The following is a 22,602-nucleotide window of genomic DNA, read 5'->3' as shown; positions in this document are numbered from 1 at the left end:
CAGCCTGGGATTAAGACTTTTTCATAGGGAACTGATTTATAGTGAATCAGTCCATATGTGGAAGCATACAGAATGCAATTACTGAGAGAAAAACCATGCTATGGGGTAAGGGGAGATAGGAGCCATCGGGGACGACGGAACAGTGCAGGCTGAAAATAGTTTGTTGGGTCTATCAGTTATCTCTTGGTGCACTCCAACAGTGTGATTGCCCAGAGTTAAGGAACACCAACAGGGGTTGGTGAAACACTTCAGGGCTAAGAGCAATTAGCACCCTTAGGCCTAACGGAGTAAGAGAAGGAGTAATTTCTGGAACTTGAGAGAACTTAGCGGAAAGAGAAGATAACCTATGGGAATGCAGCCACTTCCAACCAGTGGCCTAGCAGGAAGGGAATCAAGGGGAATAAACACCTCACATGTTTTCTTTTCCCACCCTCTGGTCTGCTGGAGCTTTTCATTGGTCAAACGCAACTGGAAACCAGAGGATATAGGAACCTGGGTGATTTAATTTATAGGACAGCCCCATGAAGCACATAACAGAGTTGAGGAAGGTTCGGTAGAGGAGTATGCTGAAGTCAAGGTCAAGTTAGTTTTGAAAGGTACAAGTGAGAAGATAGTGTTGGAGCTGTCTTGAAGAACGTAGGTCATGGAATGTTATAGAAAAGGAATGTTCTCGCTGATAACAGAAGGATAGATTCAGAGGCAGAGAGTTGCCACAGCTTCAGAGCTAGTTTGTTCCCGTAGTAGCCTTAGAATCTTAATTGCCAGAAGGGCCTTTAGAAATCCTGCAGTGCCACTTCCCTTGCCATGTGGGAATCCCTTCCACAATGCCTGGCCAGGAGTGGGTGCGGTAGAGTTTCTCAGGGAGTCCTTTCCATTGTTGGACAGCTTTAAATGTTAGAAAGTTTTTATTTGTCCAAATCACTGAATGTATCAGGATTAGGTTTGGCTGAATATAAGAGAAAAATCTGCAGAAATAGAGATTTCTAAAAAGTAGAAATAAATTTTTCTAAAGTAAGAGAAATCCAGAGTCAACAGTTGGTGACTGATACTGCCATTCCTAGGTCTTTGAGGAGGTTCCACTGCTCAGTGCATCCTCTCCGGGTCAGGATAGCTGCTTTGAGCTTGAGCTGTCAGGTCCGCGTTTCATTTGGCAGGAAGAGGAAATGGGAAGGATAAGAGCTTGCCTGCATTCTTAATTTGTTATACAAACAGAAGAGTGTATAAAGCACGTATCCTCATTTTAAAGAAGAATAATGAAGAAAACAGTCATATATCTACCACCTAGGTTAAGAAATAGAGCGTTCACCCCCAACGCCATGTGCCCCACCCTGGTTACATCTCCTTCCCTTTTCTCTACTGATATCACTCTACTATCCTGATTTTGGGGATAGTTATTCCCTTGCTGTTTAAGGAAAAAAATTGTGTTAACCACCTATTTCTGCATCCTGAATTTTAATTTTGTTTGTTTTTCAACTTGATACAAATGGATTTATATGTATTTTTTTAACCTTTAAAAAAAATTGAAGTATAGTTAATTTACAATGTTGTGTTTGTTTCTGGTGTACAGCAAAGTGATTTGGTTATATATATAGATATATATGTGTCTATCTATCTATATTCTTTTTCAGATTCTTGTCCATTATAAGTTATTACAAGATATTGAATATAGTTCCCTGTGCTATATAGTAGGTCCTCGTTGTTTATTTTATATATAGTAGTGTGTATATGTTAATCCCAAACTCCAAATTTATCCCCCCTCCCGCCCCCCCACTATCCCCTTTGGTAACTGTTAGTTTGTTCTCTATGTCTGTGAGTCTATTTCTGTTTTGTAGATAAGTTCATTTGTATGATTTTTTTTTTTTAATTTTTATTTATTATTCATTTATTTATTTATGGCTGTGTTGGGTCTTCGTTTCTGTGCGAAGGCTTTCTCTAGTTGTGGCAAGCGGGGGCCACTCTTCATCGCGGTGCACGGGCCTCTCACTATCGCGGCCTCTCTTGTTGCGGTGCACAGGCTCCAGACGCACAGGCTCAGTAATTGTGGCTCACGGGCCTAGTTGCTCCGCGGCATGTGGGATCTTCCCAGACCAGGGCTCAAACCTGTGTCCCCTGCATTGGCAGGCAGATTCTCAACCACTGCGCCACCAGGGAAGCCCTGTATGATTTTTTAGATTCCACTTATAAGTGATCTCATATGATATTTGTCTTTGCCTTACTTCACTTAATATGATAATCTCTGGGTCCCTCCAAGTTGCTGCAAATGGCATTATTGCATTCTTTTTTATGGCTGAGTAGTATTCCATTGTGTATATGTACCACATCTTCTTTATCCATTCACCTGTTGCTGGACATTTAGGTTGCTTCCGTGTCTTGGCTGTTGTAAATAGTGCTGCTGTGAACATTGGGGTGCATGTATCTTTTTGAATTAGAATTTTCTAGGGATGTGTGCCCAGGAGTGGGATGGCAGGATCATATGGTAACTCTATTTTTAGTTTTTTAAGGAACCTCTATACTCTTCTCCATAGTGGCTGCACCAGTTTACATTCCCACCAATAGTATAGGAGGGTTCCCTTTTCTCTACACTCTCTCCAGCATTTATTATTTGTAGACTTTTTAATGATGGCCATTCTGACTGGTGAGAGGTGATACCTCATTGTAGTTTTGATTTTCATCTCTTTAATAATTAATGATATTGAGCATCTTTTCATGTGCCTGTTGGCCATCTGAGTGTCTTTTTTGGAGAAATGTCTGTTTAGGTCTTCTGCCATTTTTTGATTGGGTTGGTTCTTTTTCTGATATTAAGCTGCACGAGCTGTTTGTGTATTTTGGAAATTAATCCCTTGTCGGTAGCATTGTTTGCAGATATTTTCTCCCAGTCCATAGGTTGTCTTTTCATTTTGTTTATGGTTTCCTTTGCTGTGCAAAAGCTTTTAAGTTTAATTAGGTCCCATTTGTTTATTTTTGTTTTTATTTTCATTTCTCTAGGAGAGAGGTCCAAAAAAAATAATGCTGTGATTTATGTCAGAAAGTGTTCTGCCTATGTTTTCCTCTAGGAGTTTTATAGTATCCGGTCTTACATTTAGGTCTTTAATCCTTTTAGAGTTTGCTTTTATATATGGTGTTAAAGAATGTGCTAATCTCAATTTTTTACATGTGGCTGTCCAGTTTTCCCAGCATCAGGTGTTGAAGAGACTGTCTTTTCTCCATTGTATATTCTTCCCTCCTTTGTCGTAGATTGACCATAAGTGTGTGGGTTTATTTCTGGGCTTTCTATCTTGTTCCATTGATCTATATGTATGTTTTTGTGCCAGCACCATACTGTTTTGATTACTGTAGCTTTGTAGTATAGTCTGAAGTAAGGGAGTGTGATTCCTCCAGCTCCATTCTTCTTTCTCAAGATTGTTTTGGATATTTGGGGTCTTTTATGTTTCCATACAAATTTAAAATTTTTTGTCCTAGTTCTGTGAAAAATATACCATTGGTAATTTGATAGGGATTGCAGTGAACGATTTATATGTATTTTTGGTGATTTTCCTATAGTGCCCAGTATTTGTGAGATTCATCCATGTTGTTGCATGTAGTTTATAGTTTAGTTCATTCATTTTCATTGTCATGTAGCGTTTCATTATATGATTACTACAATTTATTTAGCCATTCCACTGATGATGGATATTTGGACTGTTTCCAGTTTGGGGCTTTTTTGAAATTACTGTTATGATCTTTCTTGTACATGACAAATGATCACAAGTGTAAGAGTTTTTCTGGGATTTATTCCTAGTAGTGGAATTGGTGGATTCTAAAGGGTATATAGCCTTAACTTCACTAGAAAATGCCAAACTTTTCTAAAGAGGTTGATAGAGTTTATACTCCTAGCAACAGTAGGATGAGAGTTCTTATTCCTATACAGCTTGACAAACTTGATATTTAACAGGCTTTTAATTTTTTTGCCAGTTCAGTAGGGTTGAAATCTAATTGCTTTCCCTGTGCATTTCCCTGATTACTAATGAGGTGTGTTCTTTTAAATGTTCATTGACTATTTGGATTTTCTGTTTTGTGGATGCCTCTTTAAGCATCCTTATGCCTTATTAATTATTTCTTCTTGTAGTTCTATTAGATTTTGTTGTACATAACTTGATATTTTATTACTAGATGCATCCAGATCTAAAATTGTTACATCTTATCTAGTAAGTTGTGATTTTTATCTAATAATGCTTTTTGACTTAATATAACATAGCTATATGAGCTTTTTGTCATGAAGTAGGCAAACTGTAAGTGTTTGATGAATGAATGACTTGCCTGTTGTATAGGCAGAAACCGCAGAGCACTCGTCCTCACCTGTTCTCCTGGCACACTGTTATTTATGTGTCCTGTTATCCTACAAAGTGAACAAAGCACTTTTAAATTAAAAAAGTGTGGAGTTTTCTTTTTGGAGGGATAACTTGTGTATAGTAAAGGGCACAAATCTTATTTGTACAGGCCAATGAATATTTGTATATGGATACACGTACTCACTGCCCAGATCAAGATGTGAAAAATGTCCAGCATCCCAGCAAGCTCCTCATATCCCTCCCAGTTGATAACCACCAAAGGTTGTCATTCTTCTCACTATAGATAGTTTTGCTTATTTTTCAGTTTTATATAAATGGAAACATACAATATATTTTCTTTTGTGAATGTCTTTTGTTCTGAATGTTGATTGTATCTGTGAGTTTCAGCCATGGTCTGATGTAGCAGTATTTTTAAGAATTATTGCTGTGTAGTTTTATGGTGTATAAAATATCAAAATTTATTCATTCTGTAGTTGATGAACATTTATGTTTCTAGTTTTTGGCTGTTATGAATGACATTGCTACATTCTTGAACATGTCTTTTAGTAAACGTAAATACAATTGTTGGGTCGTGAGGTATACTGCCAAACAGGTTTCTAAAGTGGTTGTACCAGTTTATACTCCTATAGGGTTTTCTTAATATATAACTTTTGGATTTAGCTTTGGGCAACAAGTCTTAACTTTTTGTTACCTGCACAGTGGAGAGAGCTTTAAGAACTCTTTTCTGGAGTAGTATAGGTACTTCTAAAATGTGAAATGCCCTTTTCTTTGCGTTCTCGTTTACCTAGTCTATAACTATTAATAAACATTTGATGGGAAAAAAAAAACCTTGGTTCTTTTTGAGTATTAAAAGGGCTCTGTTAAGAGCAGAGTTTAGATTTGTAAAACACCATTTGTAGCAGTTAATTCCAAGGCTGGAATCATAATCCTTTGGAACTCTTTGGAACCTAAGTAGTTGTGGTATATTTATGCCTTGTACTCAGTAGTGGGAAGACCTTCTTTTTGGAGACTTTTCCTGAGAGGCATTTGAGTTCACTCCTTTGAATTGCATTTTGGTAGATGAGTCTAAAAAGGAATACATTAATCCTGCCTTGAGTTCCAGTCTTAATGGTGCTGAGTCTTTGAGACAGTTGAGGGAAATTGATAATTGTTTCAAACTCTAATGGGGAGGAATTGAGGACAAATATGAGAATGCCATGGTGGACCTGCTCCTTGTTGAGCTGTATTGCAGCCAGGGTGGAAGAAAGCCTAGGATTAGAATATTACCCAGCCCTTTTTGATAAGCTTAAGGTTTCAGATGCTTTTGCATGAGTCATGACTGCAGCAGTCAACAACAGTCTATCTGGATGACTGAAATCAGGTTTATGATCTGTAAACATAAGTAGGTAACTGGTTTAATCCTGTTTTGTTAGTAGGTAAGGGGACACTTGCAACCTTCTGATTGAATTAGATTGTTGAAGGCTGAGTTGATTTAACATCTGTCTTACAAAATTGAGGAGCAGCTCACGATTTACCTGCATTTATTACCATCATCTGTAGGAAAATACAGCATAGGCATGGAAATCAAACTACTTAAAGCCTCTCGCAGCTCTGCCTTTGTGGCTTTGCCTGGAACATTGCAAAGGTCACTTTTCCTTGCTGCTAATTGAAAAGGAAAGGAAAATGTTTATCAGAGAATTCAGATGCATCAAATAATTTGTGAAGTGTTTATTATCTGCAGTCATTTGCTCATTACCTTGCTGCATTTAATATTCACAACAACCATGTGAATTGTTTTTTTCTTGTGAATTTTTTGTTGAATTATAACAATGGCATCTAGTTTTGTTTGCAGATGAGCAAAATCCAGTTGCATAGAGGTTCAATAAGTGCCAAAGGTCACACAGCTTCTAAGTGAGAGCTAAAATTAGAGTAGAAGCCTTTGAACACTATCCAGACTTTCCAGGACACCACAGTGGCCTGTAAAACACTATTAACACGACTCTCAGACTCTCAAAGAGTTCACAGGAGTCGTGATGAGGTGTCAGTTTAGGACACTACTCAGAGGTTTCTGTCCTTTTCCGATATCCTGGGTAGTGGCTGGAGTATGTGTTCATGAACAAACACAAAAAGTGTTTTAAAAAAGTTTTGTCGTTTTAGCAGTTAGTAATTTTGTTTATAGACCCTTAAAAACTATACCTTTGGACAATAATGACGCTTTTTGTCTAGTTTATCCATAATTACTCTATAAATTTCTACGTTATTTTTAAGATACTTAGGGTTGCTTTCATTTGGAGTCCAAAGCTTTAATCTCTGTTTCTGGAACTGCAAAGTTTCTGCTATCTTTGGCCATATGGAAACTTTTTTCCAGAAAGACTTTTTTTTTTAAAGAAAGTCTTTGAATCCAAACAATCTTAGGTGGTTGGTCTTAGCCAAGAGAACATTTGGTGAACATAAATGGAATTGCTGAGTCGTAATGCTTTTTTTCCTTTAAAGTATACAATCCAGTGGTTTTTAGTGTATTCACAGAGTTGTACAGCTGTCACCACAATTTTAGAACATTTTCAGAAGAAACCCCTTACTCATTAGTAGTCACTTCCTTCCAGTCTCCTAGTCCTAGGCAACCACCAAACTACTTTTTGTCTATAGATTCCCTTATTCAGAACATTTCCTATAAATGAATCATATAAATACTATGTGGTGTTTTATCATTGACTTTTTTCACTTAACGTGATGTTTTCAAGGTTCCTCCATGTTGTAGCATGGATCAGAACTTCATTCCTTTTTACTATACTCATGAGGCTTTTCCTGAAGAATTGTAAGTAATGGATATATCCAGTGTTTCTATTTTGTTCTCAAAAATGTTGTTTGCTTTCTATATAATAGGATAGTTTGTCATATTAAGGCTACTTCTATGATTCATTTTAGAGAAGGCATTATTAATCTGAGGAATATGGATTCCATATATGACTGGTCTTCAGGATGTCCTGAACCCTTTGTATTATTTGCAAGATTTTATATTCCCAAGTATTTTTTGGTGGGGGAGTTTAGGGGACTGAAAACATTTAGCTTTTGTTAAAAGATAATTTCCCAAAAAAGGTAAAATCATGACACTCATACATGATTAGGAAATGAATACACACTTTATTTTACTCACAGTGTTCAAAGGAGAAGTCCAAAGAACAGACACATTTATAGATCAAGAATATTAAAATGAGTATACAAATGGAGGCAAAACTAGTTTCTTCCATAGTGGAGAGGGAGGTCATTTGAACCTTTACTGGACATGGCAGACTTTATGTTTATAGATTAAGATCAGTTTGCATTGCTATCAGTTATCTACAACTTCCAGACTTGTAAAATAACTGCCATATAATCAGAATCAGAGGGATGTCCTAGACAATGTATGATTTTCCGCTGGAAACACACATTTTCTCCTGCACTTTCAATAGATTATCCAAAAAGTCTGAAAGTCTTCCAAGTGTTAATTTTAAATTTAGAGTTTTACTTCAGATTTAAAAAGCATCTCCTTTGTGACTAGATTTTGAAAAATGTTTGTATCCGTTGAGTATCAGTCAGAGACCCAGGGATAGGTCTCTGGTTTATTCTTTGGAACAGGATTATTTGTTAGAAATCTCCAGAGAAGTAGGCTTTGCAACTTAACTTAGGTTACACTTTTAGGCATATATTCAGTATTTCTCATCTCTAATATCAGCATGACTATTGAAGGGAGGGGATTTCTATAACTAGTTTAGAAAAGTCTAGCTTTTCTAGGAAAAAAAAAAAAGTCTAGCTATCTTAACTCTGACAAAGGTAGATAGATAAACCTATTAGTAAAAGAAGTACGGGAAGGGAGAAGCGTAGACAACTTCTTCCCCAGTTGTGGTATGCTCAGGGAAGTCAAGACTTCTCCTTTGTGTGTGAAGAACGTAGGATTAATTCCACTAGACCTTGCTTATTCTCCAAGGGTTTCTCATTTCCAGTCTTTGGAGAATAATGAACTTCTTTTTTACTTTGAAAGGTAACTTCTCTGCACATGTACAGTAAGTCATTTAGCTACTGACTTTAAGAGACGCTGGGAGTTCATAGCAAATTTGGCAACTTGACATGTTCAGGTTTGCAGAGTACTTTTTCCCCCGCATCTTCCCTACTTCCCTCAGGCTGAGAATGTATTTACCAAGAAAACCCATGATTGCCCTTACCTCTACATCCCTCAGCCTGTTCCTCTGCTTGTTCAACTTAGTTTTATGCATTTCAGTCTTCTCTGCTAGGTTAAGTTCCCCGTAGGGCCTTTCTTGATAGACTTCAGAAGAGAGGTGCTCAGAGTTGTTAGCGGACAGAATCAGCATCTGTCTTCACTTGATGCCTGGTCCTGAACACAAGTAAATGAATAAAAAGTTTTCAGCAACCATTTGGCAGTCTTCGGGGCTGCCCACTTTTATGAACCCAGGAGCTTGGATTTTCTGTGAGTGCACTCCTAGTGACTTGAGAACATTGCATGGCTGTCTCTCCTTTCTGAGGCCAAGATTGTGTCTCAGTGACGGGGTGCTTTGCCCAAATACTCCAGTGTTAAGTGTAGAGCTATTAGACTTTGTAAGTGCTTGTGAAGTAGTACTGAGCATGTATATTTGACTCGAGGCATGGCTGGAAGGGAAATGTGGACAGTTAAGCTTTTTGAGATGAACTTCTCAGATGCTGGATCTTTTGACTTACATAGTGGAATTTGGGGGGAAGTATATGGTTTGCTCTTTACCTCCTAAGAAATGATGACTCGGTCCCTTTAAACATTTCTGTATCACACAGTCACCGTTGGTTGGTTGGAATGGCTGTTTGGTTTATTGCTCAATTCTTACTTCTTTAATGACCCAAGGGAGTTTTCCCTTTGAGCTTGTGATCTGTTTTTGCTGATAAACTTTAACGCCTTTTGAGGCTCTAAAGACAATAGTGTTTTCTTACCTGTTTACTTTGCACTTTGAAGTTCTGCAGAATGTAATGTGAAAGAGAATCAGATTCAGTTAATTTTTTTTTTCCATTTTTAGAGCAGAAGTAGAGTAAGAATAAATACTTAACTTTTAGGCTTTCTTCTGTATTTTAACTTCACTCCCCTTATCTGAGTCTCAGTCATTAGAGTACCATTTGATTTGAAGACATTCAGGCAGTGGATGAACTGGGTAAAACAGGTTTTTCTTTTCCTCAACAGCCCATTCCTTGCTTTAGAGCTCAGATTTCTGTCTCTTCTGGAAAAACTATTGAGTGTTGAATTGTGCACTTGTATTAGAGGTGAAGAAAGTGGAAGGAAGAGGAAAACAAAATCCTTTTTTTCTCTGCAGCATTGCAGAGTGGAAGATTTTGATTTTCATTAGTATCTGGCCAGAGAATAAATATTAGCCACGAGTAATGCGTTGATCTGTGGATTGATGTGGCTTGGTCCCAACTTTAACACTTACAGTAAAACTTGGTGGATGTCTTTTTACCCCTGTCTAGTAATATGTTAACTCAATTATTGGGTAATTCTTTTATCAAAGAAGGGGATGGGGAGAGTAGCGCCATGTTGTAGTGTAGAGAAAGGGTTCTTAACCAAGCAAGGATGTCTGTCACAATCACCTGGGGGAAGTTCTCCAAAATATGTATTTCTGGGCTCCACTCTGTACTTACTAAACCTCTGGGGTGGGGTGTTCTGAAAAAAGCTCCTTGGATAATTTTGATGCATTCTACTGGTTAGCCCCCATTAAATCATGGTGAAAGGATTGTTATTATTAAGGAAAGAAGCACCATTCAATGTGGGCCTGGAAATGTCTTCTTTCAGTGATAGTCATTTTTAGAATGTTTCTTCTGGTATAAGTTGGTAATTAAGGACATTTAATGGGGGGAAAAATATCACTGCCTAATTGGCAGTTGGTTAAGTACAGTAATAGTTCTCAAAGAAGTTTTTTTGGGGGGAACGGGGGTGTGGATAGTGCCATTATGGGAAGTCTGCTTACAGAATCTTGTTCTCTTGAAGTGATTTAAGGACTGAAAGAGTTTAGTATCATTGGGGAGAGCCGTGGGCTAGTACTGATAGGAAAGTAATTTGTGATGGAAGAATTCTGAGTTTCCTGGACTGAGTCACTCCATCACGTCATAATCCTGGCCTCACAAAAATGTTAAGAGAATAAATCCTAAGTATAAAAAGCACTGAGATTGTGTTGAGTGGAAAATAACCTTAGTGTTAACTCCCTTCACTGCATTACAGAACTGCATTCTAAATTTAAGGAAGCCAGGAGTGAAACCACTCTAAGACACTAGTTTTAAACCTGAAGGACATGATCCATTTAGAGGGATGCAGAATCAATTTAGTGGGCCAAGCCTTTGAAAAAAGAAGGAAGAAATAGAAGAGAAATGTAAGTGTATCACAAGTAATAAGGTGTTAAGTATTATTTTGGAAATTTTTGTTTTGGTTTTATATCTTTCTGTTGCTGTGTGTGCTAGTTTGTGTTGTAAAATACATTTCTGTGGGACTGTATTGGAAAAGTTTGAAACTCGTTGGTCTAAAAAGTGACATGCCCTGGGACTTCCCTGGTGGCGCAGTGGTTAAGAATCCACCTGCCAATGCAGGGGACATGGGTTGGAGCCCTGGTCCGGGAAGATCCCACATGCCGCGGAGCAACTAAGCCCATGTGCCACAACTACGGAGTCTGCGCTGTAGAGCCCGCGAGCCACAACTACTGAGCCCGTGTGCCACAACTACTGAAGCCCGTGTGCCTAGAGCCCATGCTCCGCAACAAGAGAAGCCACCACAGTGAGAAGCCCGTGCACCGCAACAAAGAGTAGCCCCTGCTCGCCACAACTAGAGAAAGCCCACGCACAGCAGTGAAGACCCAACGCAGCCAAAAAAAACCAAACCATATGCTTTAAAAAAAAAAAAAAAAAAAGTGACAGGTCCCAAATTTACCAAATTTGTAGACTGCTACTATCATGTTCACGGAAGTGTCTTGCTCCCTTGAAGTGATTTGGGGGGGGTGAGAGGGTTCAGTATGAGAATAGTAGGCTACTAAGCTCCCATACATTCTAGCAGCTGCCTTTTGTCTAATAATGATTAGGATTATTGAGTACTATTTTGATGTCTTTTAGGTATCGCCTAAAACCTAAATCTTTAGATTGAAGTGGGATGAATAAAAAGAGAAAGTCTGGTTAGTTTATTCATCCTTATTTGACAATAGGTTCAAAGTAGTTAATATTTTAAATCTTCACACTAAAGTTGATCTTTTTTCCTTTAATATTATACTTTTAAAAGATTTATGGTATTCTTTCCTATCATTTCATATACATTCATTGGGCAAAGTATTTTGTTTTTTCCTCTAGGGGAATACATTTCCAATTTTATAACAAAGTGTGAAGGAAAGAATGCTTTTTTTGTGGAAGTTTTACCAAAACTACTTTTCTATTAAGCAAAGATTAGAGATAAACAGCCACAAACACCCACACATACCCACAGACACTCATGTACACAGACACTTTATTTTGTGAATATTCTGTGTCCCTTCTAGATAAAGAAATGAAGGCACAGATGGGTGAAATAATTTGCCTGGAGTTGCACAATAAGCTAGTGGCCTTCATAGATGACCACTTATGGTTCTTGTATTTCCAGAGACACAATGTAGAGATTAAGTTGAAATAGAAGCCTAAGTATTGTAATTATAAATAAATATGCAGGTGTATATAGACAAAATATATTTCTATAAGAAGAAAGATGTGGTGGGAAATAGTAATTATAATTATATTAAGTTCTCGTGCCATCTCTGCCTAGATGTTTTTTCTGTAGTCATGACCTAGCAATACAATTTTGGTTTGTTGTATGTTACCATATATCCAAGGTATATTATGCCAGGAACATAAATTGTGGAAAGAAAATTCTTGGGATAGCACTGGATTGTAATGTGTTTAGTGATCCTCTGCCTGTGACACTGAGAATGAAGAATTGAAAGAGTACTAAATACTGGCAGGAGGCGTGGGTTCCTAGTCTCCACTCTGACACAAGCCCGTCTGCATGAGCTGAGGTACACCGCGCTGCTTCGGGGCCCCTGTAAAATGAAAATGTGGGCTTGATCTCTAAAGTTCTCTTCAACATTTAGATTGTATGCCTCCCCAGGGCTGGAATATTGCATCAGAACCCGGCCTGGGGTTGGTGCTGGTTGCAAGGCCCCAAGGAACTGCCTCAACCTTTTTTCCAAGGAGACAGCACGCGCTACCCCACAGAGCCCTGTAGTGCAGCGAGTTGTCAGTGTTGTGAGGTGCTTCCTCGTTGGGACCGAGCCTAGGTTGTTTGTAGTAACCTAGAAGGACCTTGGAATGAGGCCAGGAGATATAATTTCTGTGACCAACTGGTTGCCCATTCAAAAAGCTTGCTAGGACCCATCCAAGTACAGTATCATTCTGTCACTGGAGTAAGAGAATATAGAAATATATCTCCTTGAGAGGTGTTTCTCTGTATCTCCTCTTTTTTTTTTTTTGCAGATATTCATTTTTAATTATTGTTTATTTTTATTTGTTTTTGGCTGTGTTGGGTCTTCGTTTCTGTGCGAGGGCTCTCTCCATTTGCGGCAAGCGGGGGCCACTCTTCATCGCAGTGCGCGGGCCTCTCACTATCGCGGCCTCTCTTGTTGCGGAGCACAGGCTCCAGACGCGCAGGCTCAGTAGTTGTGGCTCACGGGCCTAGTTGCTCCGCGGCATGTGGGATCTTCCCAGACCAGGGCTCGAACCCGTGTCTCCTGCATTGGCAGGCAGATTCTCAACCACTGCGCCACCAGGGAAGCCCTGTATCTCCTCTTAAGGAGATATATTCAAGGACTCCCATTAGCTTCTCATAGCAATTACAAAGAAAATATACTTTTGCTGAATATAATTTTGTAAATGTTAGCAAGGAATGCCTTCATATCTTAATAGGCTTTTTAAAAATGGAAGTAGTTTGCATGTGCTGATTCTTTGCTCTTTCCCTAATACTAGTTATGTTACTTTTTTGTTTAGTCAGTGCTGTGATAATATCTACAGTCATCTTTTGCAATTGGTAACCTCTAATTTCTGGGTGAACTAGGAACTAGAATCACCAGAGGAAAAGCTGATCTGTATGACTGTTTCCGTCATCCCATTCATACACACTATTTAACCATTTGGTTTGATCACAGCATTAACACTAGAAGATTCTCTATAATAGTTGAAATTATGACATACCTTCAATGATGGTAGACTCCTCTGGCCTTTCTCGGGTCTCGACCAGCACTGCCACTGCTGTGCAGGATTGAGATTGTTGATAGCAACAGTGGGCTCTAGGGAATGGCCACCAAGAACTATGAGGGGGTTGCAGATAAACTGTGTTTCCATGGATAGCCCTCTGGGAACCCAGTACTTGTCTAATGCTAATTACCTTATACCGCAGCCTAATTGCTAAGTGTATAAATGTTTTCAACAAACATTAGTTGAGCACCCATCCTCCTTCTGAGCTTTCATGCTGCTCCTCGAACATTGCATGTAGATATCCAACAGGAACATAAGCCTGCAGCATTATCTTGTTCTCAAAAATCTCCTGTACCATTTTCAGCTTCCCTTCCTCTTCTAGTCTGCCATGGTTAATGCTGTCACCACTTACCCAGTCTCTCAAACTTGAAAATCTGGAATTATCTCGGCCCAGATACCATACTGCTTAAGGTGAAACCCAGTTTATTTCTCCCCTCGACTATTTCAACAGTCCTCTTAACTAAAATTTTTGTCTCTAATTTCTGTCCTCCTTCTATTCCTTTCCCATGAAGTTATCTTAAAAAAAAAAAAAAAATTGCTCTCTTTGTTAATACCCATACCTTTCGTTTTGTTTTTGTTGTTCTGCTATTTGCTTTTTTCTTTTTTTTTAACTCAACATCGTGTTCTGGAAATTTTTCCATGTGGTTCATTTAAATCTGTCTTTTTTAAATATATAAATTTGTTTATTTATGTATATATTTTTTATTTTTGGCTGTGTTGGGTCTTTGTTGCTGCGCGCGGGCTTTTTCTAGTTGGGGCGAACGGGAGCTACTCTTTGTTGTGCTGCACGGGCTTCTCACTGCGGTGGCTTCTTTTGTTGCGGAGCATGGGCTCTAGGTGCACGGGTTTCAGTAGTCGTGGCTCATGGGCTCTAGAGCGCAGGCTCAGTAGTTGTGGCTTACGGGCTTAGTTGCTCTGCGGCATGTGGGATCTTCCCAGACCAGGGCTTGAACCCGTGTCCCCTGCACTGGCAGGCGGATTCTTAACCACTGCACCACCAGGGAAGTCCATAAATCTGTCTTCTTTTTAATGCTGCATAGTATGGGTACATAAAATGTATATATTATAGTTTATTTAACCATTTATCAATGGACAGTTATTTATATTTTTTCTGTTGCTGTTACAAAGAATACTGAAGTGAAAGTCCTTGAACATGTACATAGGTGCAATTATATAGATACCAAAAAGAATTTCTGGGTAAAAATGAATATACGTTTAAAATGTTAATAGATACTGACAAATCACTTTACAAAAAGTACCTATCAATTTATACTTCCAATCTCTACGCTTTTTTTTTTTTCCAAGACCATTTAAAATCTGGACCTAGTGTATTTCTCCCAGCCTCAGTTCCCTTGTAACTTGATGTGTTCACTCATTTACTTGGTCACTGTCAAGCCACTCTCCAAGCTTTTATTCAGTACAAATTGTTTGCCAGGCACCATGCTATATGTTGAGGATTTAGTGCTGGAGAAGACAGATATGGTCTCTGCCCTCATCTAGCCTGTGCTCTTACTACACAGACCTTTTTGCCATTCTCAGACTTTTTTTATCCATTTGCAGCTATTATTCTGTCTTCCTGGTATGACTTTTTTTTTTTCTTTTAACTTTTCTGCCTAGAGAATTTTTTTTGATCATTGTTAGATTTTATCCTCTGTCATATCTTCCTTATCTCCCCTCAGGTAGAGTTAGATAGGCCTTCCTTAGTGGTCTCTCTTAGCACTTCATTTACATCCTTTTTATAGTGTTTATCCTGAAGAGTTCTAGTTACTTGTTTATATATGTGTGTGCCCATGTGTGTCTGCATGTGTATGTATGGACCTCTCTCATTAGATTGTAAGCTCAGTAGCGGCAAGAACTTAGGATATATACCTTAATGTTCCCCCAGCTTAATGCCTTAAACACTGGAGAAGCTTCATAAATGTTGAATAAGTGAGTGAATGGCAAACTGTAGATGAACTTATTTTGTACAGGGCACTCGGTGGCTTGTGAATGTGACTGGGATCCGGTCAGGCTTCAGGGACCTAACCATGTTGTAAAGGAGATGAGAAACAGATGAGTAGACTGCAAGGCACATTGTGATAAGCTCTGTGAGAGGCACAAATGAACGCTTGACGAGAATTTAATGGGGGAGATTAATTCTCGTGAGTTGGGTATTCTGGTAACTTTTCAGGGGAGAGGAGTTTTTCTTGCTTGTGCTATGTATTGTGAGGGATACACATAATGATAAGATATGGTTCCTGGCTTTAAGAGTTTTCGTCAAATAGGGCCCTAGAGCAGAGGTTGGCAGGCTATGGCCTATGGACCAAATCTGGCCTTCTGCCTGTGTTTGTATAGCCCATGAGCTAAAATGATATTTTAATTTGAAATTGTTTTTATAAAAAGAGTATTTTGTGATATGTGAAATTACATGAAATTCAAATTTTAGCATCTGTAATTAAATTTTGTTGGAACACAGCCACGTTCATTTCTTTACCCACTATTTTGTGACTGCGTTTGCGCTACAGCAGCAGAGTTGAGTAGTTGTGACAGAGACTTTTGGCCTGCGGCGCCTAAAATACTTACTCTCTGGCCTTTTATGGAAACAGTCTGCTGCCTTTTGTGTTAGAGGATGGGAAAGAGTCAAGTAGAGAAGAAGAGAAAGACATTCATATTGAGAAGATGAGTGGGACAGTGAATACTGCAGTCATCTAGAAACTTTAGAGCTGAAATGATGATCTAGCTTAACCTTTTATTTATTTATTTTATTTATTTTTGGCTGCGTTGGGTCTTCATTGCTGTGCGCGGACTTTCTCTAGTTGTGGTGAGCTGGGGCTACTCTTCGTTGTGGCGCGTGGGCTTCTCATTGTGGTGGCTTTTCTTGTTGCCGAGCATGGGCTCTAGGTGCGCAGGCTTCAGTAGTTGTGGCATGCGGGCTCAGTAGTTGTGGCATGTGGGCTCAGTAGTTGTGGCTCCTGGGCTCTAGAGTGCCGGCTAAGTAGTTGTGGTGCATGGGCTCAGTAGTTGTGGCTCGCGGGCTCTAGAACGCAGGCTCAGTAGTTGTGGTGCAAGGGCTTAGTTGCTCCGTGGCATGTGGGATCTTCCCAGACCAGGGCTCGAACCTGTGTCCCCTGCATTGGCAGGTGGATTCTTAACCACTGCATCACCAGGGAAGTCCAATTAACCTTTTATTTTACAGATAGAAGATCAAAAACTGTGTCAAAGTCCACTTGTCTGTTAAGGGGCAGTGTGCACTGGAGTTCCTAGAGCAGAAGCAGGATGATAAGATTATTGCTGGGGTAGAGCCAGATCATGAGTGGCCTTGCCCTTGAAAAATGAGTTGAAGAGCAAACTAAGAATAGACTTCCTTTCTCTCTTTGAATGTAATATTTCTTTTTTCTTTTGTATTTCTAGAAGGCCTTTGAGCCCTACTTCGAGATTTTGGAAGTGTATTCCACAAAGGCCAAGAATTATGTAAACGGGCATTGCACCAAGTATGAGCCCTGGCAGCTAATTGCATGGAGTGTCGTGTGGACTCTGCTGATAGTCTGGGTATACGAGTTTGTCTTCCAGCCAGAGAGTAAGTATACTGTCCCCCCTGTAAAGATACAGTGGAGTTACACTAGCTTTGGAACAGATGGCTAACGGACTGTACTGATTTCTTGCCTGGTTGGTTTGGTTCTGATTTTTAAAATCTGTTTAAATAGAAAGGATATTGCCTTCTGACTGGTAAAGTTTTAATAGGACTTGTGTAACTGTAACTGTTATGTTGATTTTTCTGGATTTGCAGTTTACATTAAAACCCCTGAGAGATTAGTCCTGGTAAGGATCCACAGAGTATGGCTTAAACCCTCTTCACTTTCACCTTCTTGCCTAGAACATAATTGTGTCACCTGGAGTTCCCCAAGCATGAGTTTATTGCTTTCATTTTAGGCCATCGTTTCAATAAAGATTATGTGACATTGGAACAGCACTCATGCAGTGACCATTGGAATGTCTGCTATGTGTCAGGCACTGCCAGGCTCTAGGGATATCTATACAAGTAATACAGGGTCCGTGTGCTCTTGGAGTTGAACCTCTGCTGTCAGGGGACAGTACACTTTGAGCTTCCTGGGTAGTGACTCCGGGAGCCAGACTGACATGGGAAGAGGAGGCTGCTTCTCGGGGAGTGTGGAAGATGAGAAGTCTATTAGTGATCAGTTTGTACGTCCTCCATCCTTCCTCAGATCCTGCCCACACTCCCCGCACCCTCCCACCCTCCCACCGCCTGGTTGTGTGCTACCTCCTTACAAATTCTTTTTCCCTGCAGGCTGTGTCTCGTAAGTAAATGGTAGGAGAGGTGGCGGGTGCTCTGTACACCCCTCTGCGCCCCTTCCTCACCCTTAGCAGGGTATCTGAGTTAATAACATTGACGAGAGTTGCTTGCCATTTCTCATTTGTTTAAAATTTCCATAACTGTTTGCTTCCCCGATAACATCTGTTTGAAGGGGCTCTTTAAGTGAATACTGTTTCTGCTTTTCTTCCTCTTCCCCCAGAAAAGTCAACTTAGAGGCCAGATTCTGTTTCCTCTCTTTACCATGCAGACAGCCATCCATCTGTTCTAGTAACATTGCCGAGTTATGGCGGAGTCAACACTGCACTTAATTAAAATGGAAATGAGACGTGACTGCCCTGTCTGAATTTTAGCTCACTCCGGCTTTAAAAACCCTGTCCTCAATTTCTGCTCCTAGTCCGTGCAAGATTTTCTCATAAACTCTGACAAATTAGACAGACTAACCCTTGTGCTTCATTTGCTCCGTGGTTTGGAAACGGACGCAACCCCTGTCCCTTCTGCTCAGGCTTATTCCTTTCCTGGGAAGCATTTGATTCAGTGCTGCCCACCATCCTGCCTGATTCCAGAGGCCTCTAAGGAGTAGCAGTAAATGTACTTCTCTTTTTTTTTTATTGTGATAGAATATACATAACATAAAATTGATCAACCCATTTTTAAGTGGACAGTTCAGTGACATTAAGTACGTTCACATTGTCGTGCAGCCATCACCACCATCCTTCTCTAGAACTCTCTCATCATTGTAAGCTCTGTACCCATTAAACACAAACTTCCCACTACTCCCTCTCCCCAGCTCCTGGCAGCCACCATTCTGTGTACCTTTCCTTTTAAGATGGTGCATTTGTAAATCTGAACTAAGGCCAGAGATCTTGAGGTTTATATTTCTTTGCTGTGATTAGTATTAGCTTTAGGTATTTACTTCTGTTTTTCATTGTGCAGCCCTCGGTGCCCGTGTGCATTTTGCTTAACCGGTAGTTGAAGCAAGCCATCTTAGGTCTCAGGTACTTACTTGCCTTTAGTGTACAAAAAAGAATGTGCTGGCTTCTGAGTACACCATGAGAAGATTAATAGGAGCAGTGTGTCCATGGTATGTGGCATCTAAATCCTTGTGAACTCCAAGCCATTGTGGTTGTTTTATTTTTAATAACATTTTTTCTTATTATAAAAGCAGTGCATGTTCATTGTATAAAATTCGGCAATATAGCTAAACCATAAGAAAAAAATTCAAATCTTATTACCTAGAGATAACCACCATTTATGTATCTGTATCTCTTTCTATATCTGAATCTGGTTGAATCATATAAAATGTAGTTTTTGTCGGTCAAAAATTGTTGAATATTGGCAATTTCATATTGCTTTAATACATATACACACACAACACATTTTTTATTTTGTAACTCCCAACTTGAATTTTACACACAGATAGAAATGTCTTCCCGCCAGAGATCGGAGGTAATTTTGATAGAACTGCCGATTTCTTCAGCATCTTGCTCATGTAGAAGTATTCCACGTATTACTGAACATGCAGTCACTTTTAGTATATTGTCTTAGAGGAGTCTAAAGTCCGTCTAGTGATAAATTTTGCTGATCTTCAAATTCCGGGTACCCTTCTGAGGTGGGGAGGGTAATTGCGGAACACAGGATGGACACGGGTAGATAAGAACTGGAGGCAGCAGGAGGGTGGGGCAGGGCAGGGCTGGAGCCCTCTAAGGTGTGACCTCTCCTTTAATCCTGCTCCATCCTTACTAACTCATGTTGACTTAAACTGTGGAACCGTCTGCAGTTCATCAACAGAAATCTGAGTTCTGTGGTAGGAGGAGGTTTCTAGCCATGGCACCTTGGGCAACACCCTTAAGCCTGCTGGCCTGTTTCCTCACAGTAAAATGAGCATAAGAATACTGCTTTACCCAGTCTCAAAGAGTGACGTGAGGATCGAGTGGCATAAGTGGTGTGAAAGGAATTTGTAAACTGTAAAGAGCCACACATTGTCGTTCTTACACTGGCATTTCTTATTGTATTACCTTAAAACATTCTTGTTACTTTTTTTTCCTGTACCTCTGGGAAATTTTACTTTTGAGATGATCTTTTTAGGTCTTGACCACATAATCTTTTCATTCTCAATTTCTCCATCTCTGGTCTGCATTCTGTTCTTTTTACCCTGTACCATATTATCTCACAACTTTCACAAAATTAGTTTATTCTTTTCTCCTCCACCTAGTCACATTAATGTACTTTTGGACACCTGGCTCAGCTTGCTGATTTTTAGACCTCTTTCTACCTCATTAATTAATTACTTCATCTATTAAATAAGGAAGTGGTTCTGAATCTTTACAGCTTTAACATCGTTAGAAATAATCAAATAACAAGCAGCTTAACTATCCAACACTAAGTTATGCTCATTTGATGGACTACTGTGGTAACACTGAAAAATACGTTTAGGAAGAATTTTTAATAATATAGAAAATGCTGTAAATGAGAAGAGGATATGATATTGTACATACAGTAAGATCTCAGGACCGAAAGGAAATACTCCAAAATTTAAACAAAAAGTAACAGTGGTTTCAGTCCCTTTGTCAGTCTGTGTCTTAGATACTGGGTTTTGTCCCAGACATTTACAGAGGGTTGACCTCAGTGCTAGGCACTTAGGGATGAAACCTAAGCAAAAACAACTAGTAGAGATGCAAGGCATCATATAATAAATACCCAAAGAAGGTACAGACACATTCTTTGGCTGTTGGAAGCACCTTCTGGCCAGGGAAATTGGAATTTCCCAGATCTCCTAGGAAAGCAGTGAAGTTCATTCAGTTCATGCCTTCTATCTTTGCAGAAAGCCTACGTGTAGATTCCTTAGAAACTCATTTGGGATAACTGAAAATTCCTGTTGTGCATTTGAAGCAGTGTAGAGGCCTGGGAGTCTAGGACTAGAAAAACAAAGACTTCAGTTAAATCCCCGCCCCATCACTGATTTGGTCCGTGGCCTTGAGCAAGTTATTAATGCTTTGATCCTTAGCTGCCCTTGGATAGTAGGTAGTGCCTTCTTTGCCAACCTCAAAATCTTGTTGTCAGAGTCAGTTGAGATATACTGAACATGAATTCATTAAAAGGCACGACTGTCTACTTAGATGCCATGTATTTATAACTATTGTAATTGACAGGATCAGAATTCCATATTTGTCCTGTGTACTGCCCAACAGAATGGAGTCTGATTGGTGTCCGTGATATTTGAAGGCCTTTTTAGGTCCAGAAAATGTTGTTGGGATGTGTGTTGAATGAGAGACTGGAGCATAGATCCTGAAGAAAAGCATGGGTTGGGCATTTGTTTTGAGGGAGGGGAGAGAATGTTGGGCATCCAGAAACCTTGGGAGGGTAAGGAGCTCTGCAATATACTTGACCCAGCAATTCTCTTTCTGGGAATTTATCCTGTAGGTATACTGTCACGTACACATATGGTGTGTGTTACAAGGTTAGCTATTTCAGCATGGTTTGTGATAGCAAATATTAGAAACAACCTAAGTTTCCATCAGGAAAGGGCAGGTTAAATCAGTTAGGGTACATCCATCTAATGGAATACTCTACAGGTATAAAAATGAATGAGGAAGCACAGATCTTTAAAAGAATATTGCTAAGTAGAAGAACAAGGTCTAGTACAGTGCTGGAGTATGCTACCTTTTGGGTAAAAGAGACATATAAGAACATACCTCTATTCTTACTTGTATATGCCTAAAGAAATTCTAGAAGGGTATCTAGAAACTAGTAGTAATATTAACCTGGGGGTAGGATGCAGGTCTGGGGGATAGATGAGAGAGTGTGTGTGTTTATTTTTTTATTTTTGAACCATGTAAATATACTACTTATTCAAAAATTAAAAGGTTTTTTTAAAAAGGAAAGAAACTACCTTTGCCATCTGAGGGCAGGTGAGATTGCGGAGGACATGTTGAATAGTTCATGCATTATGACTATCAGGTCATATAATCTGTGGAAATTTATTTGGATAATAGAACCATTTGTTTCTTTTAGGTTTATGGTCAAGGTTTAAAAAGAGATGTTTTAAGCTTATCCGGAAGATGCCTATTATTGGTCGTAAGGTAAGCAGAATCCTGTAGATTTTCCCTACCGCCTCCTACCCCCATGGTCATCAGACCTCTTTTTTTATAGTCACTGAAATGAAGTTCAAGGGGGCTGGGTGAGTTTTGTCCCCCACCTCCAAGAAACATTCAACAATGTCTGGAGACATTTTTGGGTATCACAAGAGGAGGCGGGTGCTGTCGGCATCTAGTGGATAGGCGCCAGGGGTGCTGCGGAACACACCCTCCAGTGCACAGGTCAGCCTCCACAGCAGAGGACTGGCTGACTCAAAATAGCAGAAGTGCCAAGATTGAGTAGGCTGACTCAGCCCTTTCTCCAACGTATCTGACCGAAGGAGAAAGATGCTATTCAGGAGAAATTTGAAATTAGACAACCTGACAGAAGTGACATGAAGCTTTGGAGCAATATTTGGCTGAATTTAGATACTTATCAGGGATTGAGTGCTTACATGGTTTAGATCAGGGTTGGCAGACATTTCCTGTGAAGGGCTAGGTACGAAGCATTTTAGACATCGCAGGCCATACCATGTCTGCCACAGCTCCTGACCTCTGCCCTTGCAGAGGGAAAGCAGTGGTAGTACGATGGGTAGAGGAATGAGCCTGGCTGTGTTCCAGTGAGATTCTCTTTACAAGAACA

The 22,602-nt window shown here is 39.6% G+C and overlaps 1 protein-coding gene across 2 annotated transcripts in view; it reads left to right on the top strand.

Moving 5' to 3' along the window:
* Positions 1-22,602, top strand: part of SGPL1 (sphingosine-1-phosphate lyase 1) — a 53,111-nt gene that overhangs the window by 5,597 nt on the left and 24,912 nt on the right. For both annotated transcript variants that reach the window (XM_059899153.1, XM_059899154.1), the window contains exons 3-4: positions 16,965-17,130; positions 21,898-21,965. In XM_059899153.1, coding sequence (XP_059755136.1) covers positions 16,965-17,130; positions 21,898-21,965 — 234 coding nt within the window. The remainder of the gene's footprint in view (positions 1-16,964; positions 17,131-21,897; positions 21,966-22,602) is intronic.

The sequence above is a fragment of the Balaenoptera ricei genome, chromosome 16, assembly GCF_028023285.1.
Source record: "Balaenoptera ricei isolate mBalRic1 chromosome 16, mBalRic1.hap2, whole genome shotgun sequence".
Classification (NCBI taxonomy): Eukaryota; Metazoa; Chordata; class Mammalia; order Artiodactyla; family Balaenopteridae; genus Balaenoptera; species Balaenoptera ricei.
Note: the sequence above shows the minus strand (reverse complement) of the source record. Positions and strands in the feature narration are given on the sequence as shown.